This window comes from Gymnodraco acuticeps, unplaced genomic scaffold (assembly GCF_902827175.1).
Source record: "Gymnodraco acuticeps unplaced genomic scaffold, fGymAcu1.1, whole genome shotgun sequence".
Taxonomy (NCBI): domain Eukaryota; kingdom Metazoa; phylum Chordata; class Actinopteri; order Perciformes; family Bathydraconidae; genus Gymnodraco; species Gymnodraco acuticeps.
This window is the reverse complement of record NW_022990772.1, coordinates 339,620-350,141: the sequence shown is the minus strand read 5'-3', so window position 1 is coordinate 350,141 and position 10,522 is coordinate 339,620. Positions and strand designations below refer to the sequence as shown.

The 10,522-nt window shown below is 39.0% G+C and overlaps 1 protein-coding gene across 1 annotated transcript; it reads right to left on the bottom strand.

Moving 5' to 3' along the window:
• Nucleotides 1-1,853: 1,853 nt before the first annotated feature.
• On the bottom strand, nucleotides 1,854-10,447 carry LOC117556994 (solute carrier family 25 member 53-like). The gene is made up of 8 exons (XM_034232657.1): nucleotides 10,051-10,447; nucleotides 6,656-9,809; nucleotides 5,997-6,111; nucleotides 4,525-4,556; nucleotides 4,011-4,113; nucleotides 3,817-3,848; nucleotides 3,207-3,309; nucleotides 1,854-2,294 (listed from the first exon to the last, which is right to left on the bottom strand). Exon 2 carries the CDS (start codon nucleotides 9,713-9,715, stop codon nucleotides 8,843-8,845), a length of 873 nt encoding a protein of 290 aa, XP_034088548.1. The 5' UTR covers nucleotides 9,716-9,809; nucleotides 10,051-10,447; the 3' UTR covers nucleotides 1,854-2,294; nucleotides 3,207-3,309; nucleotides 3,817-3,848; nucleotides 4,011-4,113; nucleotides 4,525-4,556; nucleotides 5,997-6,111; nucleotides 6,656-8,842.
• Nucleotides 10,448-10,522: the final 75 nt, after the last annotated feature.

Genomic DNA, 10,522 nt, shown 5'->3' with positions numbered 1-10,522 from the left:
CGGGCAACTCTTACTAGAGTTTTTGCACGTTTATATTCAAATGTCTATCAGCTATAGGAGGACGATGATCACTCTAGAAGTTCACTGCAGGACAATATACTTTGTGGTGCAGGAATCCCACAAAAAAAGTTTACTTAAAAATGTGGGACTTCTTTATTTGTGCATACAGAAATGCAGGCCAGTGAAACTGTTAAAGAAAATAAACAAATAAATGGTGTTATGAATGCATACATGAAAACTGTTAAGCACACGGTAGTTGATATATTGGTTGTTTTGCAGGGGTAGTTTAATGACATAGTCTTCATTTTTTTTCTTTTTGCTCTACATTAGGTAGACAATGTCTGGTAGTTTGTTCCTGTCTAATTGTGTGGGTTAATGGGAACCAAAGGAAGTGATGCCGCTCTAAAGTACCTGTACAACTGGTTCACTGAGAGATCGTGTGCACTTGTCATAAAGTTGACGCAGGGATTATAAATGGATTGAACACAACAGGCAGTAAAAACAATCAGGTGGATCTGTTAATAAGCAGTTTCGTCATGACAATGAAATGCTACAGCACTCACATACAAGAAAAACATATTTTTACTTTATGGCTTTAGAATGATTAAAAAATACATTACATCAGATCTTAAGTCTGTGTCATCCTCTTATCAGAGTTGTGTCCTTACTTGGTCTTTCTCTTCTTGTGCTGCCTTGTTTAGTTTGTGTCATGGTCCACAGACTCGTCTGAGCCACAAAGATATCCAGAAACGAAAACAACATGCATTCCATTACTTTCCAATTTCATAAAAACTATCATTCCCATGGGAAGTATTATTTTGTTATGAACTTTGACAGGCTTCCTTACAACAGAAGGAACATGTGCACAAGCTGTAATTTTGGTGCCTTAACTCCAATGTAAGATAATTACACGCTATGTCTTTGCATCAAGTGCCAGCATGCTATAGTGTCAGCATGTTCGAACAGGCCTGTTGTGGAAAAACACAGCTTGTATTATCTTAAGCAATCCCCATACATAGTTCGAGAAAAAAAACTATTCAGCCACTGATCCTTGAGCTTCCCAAAGCATTTTTATACTGCAAAGATACAATATTAACTTGAATATTTGGCTGTATTTTATATGCATTTGAGGTAAATGTGACATTATTGCATGTGGCAACTAAATTCAAACTGACATTTCCAAGGCAAGCCATGAAGGCAGTGTGGAATGTGTAACACCGGAAGCAGATCCACCTTTTTTCTTTGGCAGGATTGGACCTGTTGTAATTCATAAAGAGCATTTAACTGGATTAGATGTATTCACTCAACCATTCACAAATGAATTCAAATTAACTAAATGTATCTCATGTACAGCCAAGTCAAATATAATTTGAATGATCACAAGCATGGATTAGTTTTATTATTCAAAAATCTTGGACATTTCAACAACAGGCTTGGATTTAAGCCCCTAAAGTGTGTCCAGCAGTATCATTTATTGTTACCATTATCAACATGGTAGCTTTCGCGTAGGATTGATAAACCCACAAAACTGATGAACCATTTTCCTACTTGTTGGTTACTTATTGTGCAATAACAATAATGGACACGGGTGTTTTAGGTAGATCTTATGACTCAAAACACTACACATGTGTTTAGTTAAATACATTAAATCTATCTTTTCAGATATATTTTGGGGTGCATTTACTCATTTCTAGCCTAGCCTAGACTGAAAATACATAAACCATCCAGATTACTTTCTAAAGCGGCAATGCCCGAGGTCTATAGATAACAAATTGGAAAGTTGTTGTGATAACTGAGCTTTGAATGCAAGATGGCTTGGAAAGACTGTTTGACAAAAATAATTACAAATCAAATGTTTAACATATCCATTTTTATTTAATAAAAAAAAAAAAAAGTGTTATGTTTGAGTGTCATTTCTTAGAATATTTCTGAAGGACAACATTTACAGTCATACTTATGGTGCAATATATTTTTGGTGGATTTCCATTAATACAGCAATTCATGTTTTTGAAAAAAAAAAAATCCTTTTAATTGTTATCTTTTTCCATGCCCCATATAATCAGCACAGACAAAAAACAAAAAAATACATCTCTTGCATTCATTTACAAGGAGTACAGAACATCCTTTCCAATGCATCAGCCCAAACACTTCTTCAAACAGGCAGGCGGCGTGATACTGGACAGTATTCTTTATCAGAAGAAGAGTCGGTAACAGAGCAGGACTGAAAGAGGAATCATGACAGGCACGGTTCAGTTACTTCCCCTCTTTCAGGGCTTTCTTCTCCGCTTCAACTTCTGTGTGATCACAAGAAAGACAAACATGGTGATTCGACTGATATAATATGCCGTTTAAACAATATCATCCTGTATTAAAAATAAAATGTAAAAAAAAAACCACTGATTTATTTAGCCAAATCTACTGTATAGGTGTGCGGCCTGAAGAAGTGACGGAAGTCAAAATCAAAGTTTGAGCAATTACCACGGCCCTTTTTAAAAAGTATTTTACAGTTTAGTATGGGGCCCGCATAAAAAAAAGAAAGGATCCCACATTTCCCACAATGCAACCGAGTGGCAGATTCTATTAGGTAATAAGCCATGTCTATTCAACTCCAGTCTCCCAGTTAGCGATAGGCCATCCATGATAAATCGGTATTCTTCAAGTGTACACAGCTCCTTCAGAGCCACAAAATACATTATACAACAGTTTCATAGTCTGTATAATACTCCTCATGACTTCATGTGTAAAATATAAAGGATTTGCAGGATTAGGGAAAATGCCAAAATGTAGTTCAACAGTAGCTCAAGAAAAACAGAGCCATTAAGTCAGTAAACTCTCAGAAATATCCGTTACACAGCAATATCTATATTTAAACCACCACTTGTATTGATCAAAGGTATGAGTCATTGCTAATCGAATGAACTTCTCATTTATAAAGAGCACAGGTTCTTCCTTTCACTGCCAAAGAGCAAAGCTCTCCTGAGAAGGATTGAAGTTAAAGATTTAGAGTAAGCCGACATGCACCAGCAGGGTCACCTTCTTCAATACGGAAGCAGCCTGGCGTCCGATTGAGAAAGAGCTTGTTTGGTGTGTATCTGCAGTTAATCAGTGCAGGAATGTCTGCTGTTGCCTTTCAAAATTGTTTGCTGGGAGGAGCTAAAGAAACCAGAATACTGGGCAGTGCCGAGAGACACTTTTTAAACACCTACCCGCGGCAGTTGGACGTCTGTTTTTTTCTTTTGTGGTTGTCTTCTTGAGCTGTTGCTTGTTAAATGACCCAACCTCCTCATTGAGTGGCTCTTTGACCAATTGCTAATGGAGAAAAGTGTGTGATAAAGAGAGAAAACATTAAACAAACAAAGAATAAACACATAATCCCATTATCATTTCATCAAAAGGATTTTCCAGTCCAACACAGGTACACAAATCCTGCCCCAGCTCCATTTAGAAAGACAGTACTGGGCTGAACTCTGGAGTTATGTAACCGGTCACAACACGTAGCAGCCCCCTCACAATGAACAAACAGCTCTATTGCTGCGTCATGTTACACTCTGTTATTTACAGGTGTTCAGTTCCACAAGAGTGTGTATGGGGATTCGAACGCCCTACTTGAACAGAAAGCTACGTTTTTGTGTTGTGGTTAAGAAAGAGATTAGGAAAAATGGCCAATAACCAAACTGCAGCTAAACATTGTCAGCTTGTAGTAATACAGTGTTAGATCACAGAAAAATAGCGGCGGGGATGATTGACTTGATTTGTCATTAGAGAAAGAGCAGGACTGAAAGAGAGGAGTCACAGCAGGTACGTTCTGGAACTTACCTCTTCGATGGCTACCTTCTCTGCATCAATTACTGTGTGATCACAAGAGAGACAGAGACATATACAAGATGATCAATGTAACAGGGATGTAATCTTTTGAACACAAACCAAACCACACAAAGTCTAGGCAACAGAACTACTTGTTCACATTAAGGAAAACATTGTGGTTTGGGTTCAAATTGCTTAAAACCTACCCTCAGTTGTTGGAAGAGGGTTTTTTTCTTTCGTTTCCGCCTTCTTGAGGATGTCTTTTTGAAACCCTTCCAACTCTTTATTGAGTGGCTCTTTGGCACATTTCTAATGGAAAAAAGTGGGAGAGCAAAAATCAAAACACAGATCTTAATCTGGACAGCCTGTACAAATGATAAGAGAATGCAGATGAAAGAATTAAGACATGATCCCATGTGCATTTCATCATTCAAGATGTAGTCTGCACTACAATCCCATACCCCAATAAACCTCAGAGAAGATATGAAAGTGAAGGAAAGGTGTGGCCGAGTGGGGAAAAAAGTTTGAGGACATACGGTTTTTTCCAGAAGATAAAAGACCAAAGCAAGAAGACCATGTATTCTGCGCAGGATCTACTTTAAGCACTAGAGTGTCAGAGAAATGTACAAGCAGAGATCGAGGTGAAGGATAAGATTCCTAAATGGAAGAAGAGCAGGACTGAAAGAGAAAGACTGCGGCAGGTACGTTTCTGGAACTTACCTCTTCAATGGCTAACTTCTCATCACGAATTGCTGTGTGATCAAAAGAGAGAACTGATGTAGCACTGTTTAAACATCCTCCTGAAGCATTCATTTAATAAAAAATTAAAAAAAAGTCTATGTACCACCACAGAATAGTAATCTAAAGCAGCAGTGTCAAAGACTCTGCATGGTGGGTGAGATTTGACAGTGAAGCAGCTGGGGCGACACATGGATCCAGTCATGAGTTTGGCTCTGTTACGATTAAGAATACATAACTGCCTGTCACTGGTCAGTGACCAGTGACAGGGTCAGTCCCCCTTGGTTTCTTTCTGAATTGTATATATATATATATATATATATATATGTTAGGGAATTTGAAGGGGGACTCTTTTGCAATAGACAAACAAATTATTTAAAAAAATCTGCAGAGATATCTTTACATTTCCCATAATGCAAATTATAAGCCTCTTTATGAGGTGAATGCATGCACAATGTCAGTGCCTTTTCAGCCCCCACACCTCAACCAGTTTTACACAGCTCCATAAAGTCACACAGAAGACTTTTCGTATACTGTACAGTTATCCTAAAGACAATTTAACTAAGTATGGAGTGGCCCCTTTTAATGTATTTTATGCCTATGATCTCATCAGCAACATGAAGCTATGAACTTAGAAGTCTGAAGACTCAGGGAAATAAACAAATATATGATTACAGTTATATAATATGATTCACTCAAAACTGTGAAGAATGCAACTTTTTTTCGTTAAATAGTTATGGTCAAATGTTATGGCTCAAGCATAGTTTAATTGTAACTTAGAAAAGTCAGTCTATTTACATGGAAAAGTCTACAATATCTATTTTAAGCAACATATTCTCAATGTAATGCTTGAAACTAAGGTAATACTGGAAAGTAAAAGGTCCACATTGTGCTAAAGCAATATTAAACACCGGCACAATAATTTCAGAGCAACATAGAATAGCTCTACAGGTAAAATTGTCATTAACGACTCAGGGTAAAGCCGACATGAGCATTTTGCCACGCTTTAACTTAAACTCCCCTCTTCCTGCCGAGTCAGGTCACACCAGATCTAAAAATCAGGCTTTTCTACTGCACAGTACATCTGTGCCTCTTTTGGACTATTTGCACGAAGTGGCTGCAATTTTCTTTTTCAAACCCCAGTGCCATTGGCATGAAGCTTCATATAATAAACATTTCAAAAGAGACAGAAGTAATATAATACACAGATGAGGGTGGGGTTATGTTTTTCCACTGAACAGGTTGGCCTTAAACAGAACAAGGAGAGCTCTCAGGTGGTTGGGTGTGTACATGCAATTTATCAGTAATGCAATGTTTGCCGTTGCCTTGATAAAGATAAGCAGGGAGGAGTTTATGTATGACTAACACAGACCATAGGAAGTCGAAAACCTTGGTGAAGGGCGGATGATAGTTTTATTTTTTTAAATGGGAGCAGACTTGTTTTGAACACCTACCCTCCAACGTTGGAAGACAGCATTTTTCGGCAGTTTCAGTCCTCTTCAGTTTTCCCTTATTAAAATCCACCACTTCCTGCTTGATTGGACATTTGGCGCTCATTTTGGAAGATGTCTAATGGGAGGAAGTGGGAGAGAAAGAGAGCTAACATGAGGATCAAAAGCAAAACATGCTAAAAAAAATAAAAAGGGCATTAAAAACTGTTAAAATAACGCAGAAGAAAGCATCAAAACATGAGCCCTTTGACATTTAATCACACAAAATGTATTTTGTCTGCAGGGCATTCCCATGCGGGTTTACAAAGAAAGCCCCACCTCAGTTAAGAAAAAAACAGAACTTGGCTTAACTCTGGAGTAATGCGAGCCAGTCGCAAGAAACAAACTTTATAACCTGCAGAACAAACAAACTCATGCAGTAAAACAGCCTGCCTGCTGAGGAATTCAGCGCTTCCAGGTGAACTACACACAGCACAGTTAACAGAGGAAATAAAACAGGAAACTAACTGTATGAAAAATCTGTGGCGCAGGAGAAAAACTCCAACACGCCTTTGAAGCCTAAAACGCATTTCCTTGTAAAAAATGATCTTCGCATAACAATAGTTAGGTATCTTTTTTTAGTGGTCGAGCTGAAAAACAGAGAACATTCCGAAAAACTTTACCTGGTGCAGATGTGCGTAGATTCTTTACGGGTAAAATGCTTCTGCGTAATTTGGGAAAAGACAACGGTTTAAGTAGAGTCAACACACCCTTCTGTACGCCAACATGGACACCGATATGCTGGCTCTGATTGGCTCCCAAACCAGGAATACATTTGATTGGACACGCTTGCTACTTGACTTCCCTGAAATATGACAGGCTGCTGCCTGGGCACAGCTGCCTGTTCTTGCCGAGGAATGCTGTTATCTGTTCAATCATTTGTTCCTCCGCCCCGTACCTGGGTGGAAAAATGCACGAACACTGGGCTCCCATTGTCATGGATCTGGATGCTTTTTCATTTTTAACACACACATACCATCTACTGGACTGGTTGAGGCATAACATGGTTTGACAAAAGTAATTTTCAATAGGACAATAGTAAGATGTAGGCTACATCACAAAAACACAAAACTATTTGGCCAATAAGATTGATTTTTTTAATGCACTTTGATGAAACAGTTTGTATTCTGAAAAAATATAATATGAGGTTGTTCTGGTAAATTAGAAGAAAGTAAAGGTTCAGAGGGGTACACACGGTACTCAGGTATACTCAAAGAATAGTAATACCACAAAGTATAAACGTTTTACAAGCAAAAGTCCTGCATTCAAAATGTACTCCGTTAAAAGTATGAGCAGTATGACCCATTTCTTAATGTATATTGTATAATGGATTATAATTCTGAGAGTTCTTCACTTTAATGTTGCTGCTATTTAATCTGCTAGATTTGATAAATCAAAGATTATTTTAAGCAAAGACAACACATGATAACATATTTACATTTAGTTTCTGACTAATGTAACCTGCATGTCTATGTATCCTTTATGCAGACAAGGGGAGAACATGCATACTCACACAGGACAGCACCAACGGCATTATAGCTCAGTATCTTCTTGCTGAGAGGCAACAGGGTTGTACAACTTTGTCTTATTTGTTCCTGTGCTTCAACTCACATGTATCATCTTTATCATACATAACATTCACAAATCTTTTGACATTACACAATACAAATGTTTTGATCTCCCTTTATGCAGTTAATGGTCAAATGATTAAGCACTTTAAAAGACGAGTTCAAGGCAACAGGGGTCAATATTCTGACCTTCACTTCCTTTTGGGTCCAGCCCTAAAGTTAGGAATGCTACTTTTTCATACTGAAGCCAATTTTCTTTAGATCCTGCCTTGCTGGAATCCATATTTTACAAAATCCACACCCAAATTCATAATGTGGGTTACTGCTACTGTATCTACAAGCTACCATTAGGTAAAAATAATAGTTCCTCAAGAGGCCTAGAGGAAAATAAAAACACTTTTTCGCCTGAGCTGTACTCCCCCTGATGAGTAAACTAACTTTGAGGAGGTTAGTTGATGAAATGTCTCTACAAGACATAAAAAATACAAGGCACCTGGGATTCACGAGTAAGATTGGAGCGTACCTGTTCAAGGTTTACCTGAATGACGGTTGACATATCATTTGCTGTTCTACAGTATTGATGAAAAAAGACGGAGATAATATAATGTTGCTACATTGTCATTTAACACACTTTAGTTACATGACATGTTAAAGTTAAATGCAATTTATTATTCTTTTTATTTTGTTTTCAAGTTTATTATTATAATTCTATACTGTAAAATTGGGATATTTTCTGAGATGGTTATCAAAATGTGAAAATCTTTCAAACTGTTGCAACCCTCTCCATGCCCACAATATAGAAGTCTATTATTACTGTATTCAAATTGGTTGATGATTAATATTCAGCAACCACTATAGAGACCTTGGTTCAAGTCCTGGCAGTGGTGATTTCCCCTGGCTTTGGCATTCTGACAAAGATTGGCAGTATGCTGTGTTGATTTGAACTAGTTAATGCATCATGGCTAAACTTGCAATTTCCATTGAACTTTTCCACCAAAACCTTGTTGACATGTCGCAGAAGGAAAAGCAGAGGTGTAAATAATAAAAATGAATTCCTTTTAGATGGTTCAGCTTCAGGATCTTTTCATGTGAGATACATGGCACAGTTTAGGGTGACACATGAATTGATCACAACCAATCATGTTAAAATCAATATGCTTTTTCTACTATGACAGGCCAAAATGTCTACAGTGAAAAGACAATGATTACAGCACCTCATGAAAGTAGGGTTTGAACTGCCCTTCAGCCTGAATATTTCTGCTGCATGTCATAGATAGCAGTGGTGATTCCCCATGAAATGCCTGATCTCAAAACAACCAGAGAACCTCCTCTGTACAGCAGAGCCACACTCCGCTGCCGAGATTCCCACAGCGTCTTCCACGAAGCCATGACCCCTTTATTCTCCCCTCCCACCTGTTTCTGCATGTTTGCAGCCAGCACAGTCAGTGGATAGAGAGGCAAGCTGATAACCATGGAGCTCAGCACCCCTGAGACGAAGGAGGAAACCACTGGAGACAGCCCCTGTCCCTCCACAGCAGCATTTAACGGTTCCTTCAGGCCAAAGTAGATAAAGCTGCCAAGAGCATTGCGGGCTGTGATGGGCAGAAGGCCTCTGTAGTACCCTGAGGACCACTTCTGTGCATTCAGCCTGACAAGGATACTTTTGTGGGTGGGTAAATTGCGGTAGTTTTTGCCATTTTGCAACACACTCTGGACACGCTCAAGGGGGGTACAAACAACAGCTTCTACCATGCCTGCACCAAACCCAGCCAGAGCAGGCAAGGCTGAGTGGGAGATGAGATTCTGGGATGATGGGGTGAACTGATGGAGGATGGTGTCCTGGAGGCCAAAGAGCAGAGTATTACCCAGGGTCTTCATCAGAAGTGGTGAGACCACGCCCCTGTAGAGCTTTACATGTCCCTCACTGTAAAGCTGCCTCACTACCTCAGAAACACCAGCGTTGTGGATTTGTTGACGGAAAACCGTTTTGTAGACAGGAAAAGTGATGAGGGTGGAGAGTAAACTTGAGGTCCCCCCGTGAAAGAAGGTGTTGGAACGCACCATCTGATCCCGGCAGCCCTCTTCATCTTGTTTAGGTTTAAGGCTTCCTGCCATTCCTGAGCTGAGTACAAATTGACCACAAACACTTCAGTGTCGCCTCAATGCAGGATAGCTGGACTGATGCTGACAACCGAGGATGAAACAGGAACTAGAGCAGGAAACCACAGAGAAATAAGTTACACGCAGTAAACTGTCAGTAATCAGCACATATTAACATGTTTATATAAATAATATATAAAAATGAAAAAACACAGGAAATATGTAGACTGAAACCAAAACTGAAACAGAAAACATAGGTTACCATAAGTTGGAACTCCACTGCAGAATAAAATACACCTACATAATAAATCAAATATAAAGAAATTATATCAGAGATGAAATGTACTTACCCAGCAAGCCGTTAGTAAACAGCGAAAAAGCAAAACGATAAAGATTATATAACGTAGTTCCTTTACATTTCCCTCTGTTCAGTGATGGAGAAGCAAAGGCGTCTTTGTTTCCTTGGACTGCACTTGGATGGAGCTTATCTCTCGTTATTAATGAAGTTACGATGGCAACACATTTTCTACATGTGTTGACCTTAATACAGAGAAAACTGTGAAGCATCCCTCAATCAGGTCCATGTATGACGGTCGTAAACGGGCGCACTGAGCATCTGCCGGTGTACGTGAGGGCCCGCCTCTTAATACCATTGGCCAATATGCTATACGTTGCGCGGCGGGCGATTGGTTGTTTCGTCTGTCGATCAACTTGTTGTCTTCTACCGTACTAGGGCGTGTTCCCAAGGAAAAATCCTATCCTACTTATTTTATACATACTTTTCCATTTTAAATGTTATTGCTATCAACTGAATGCTGTTTA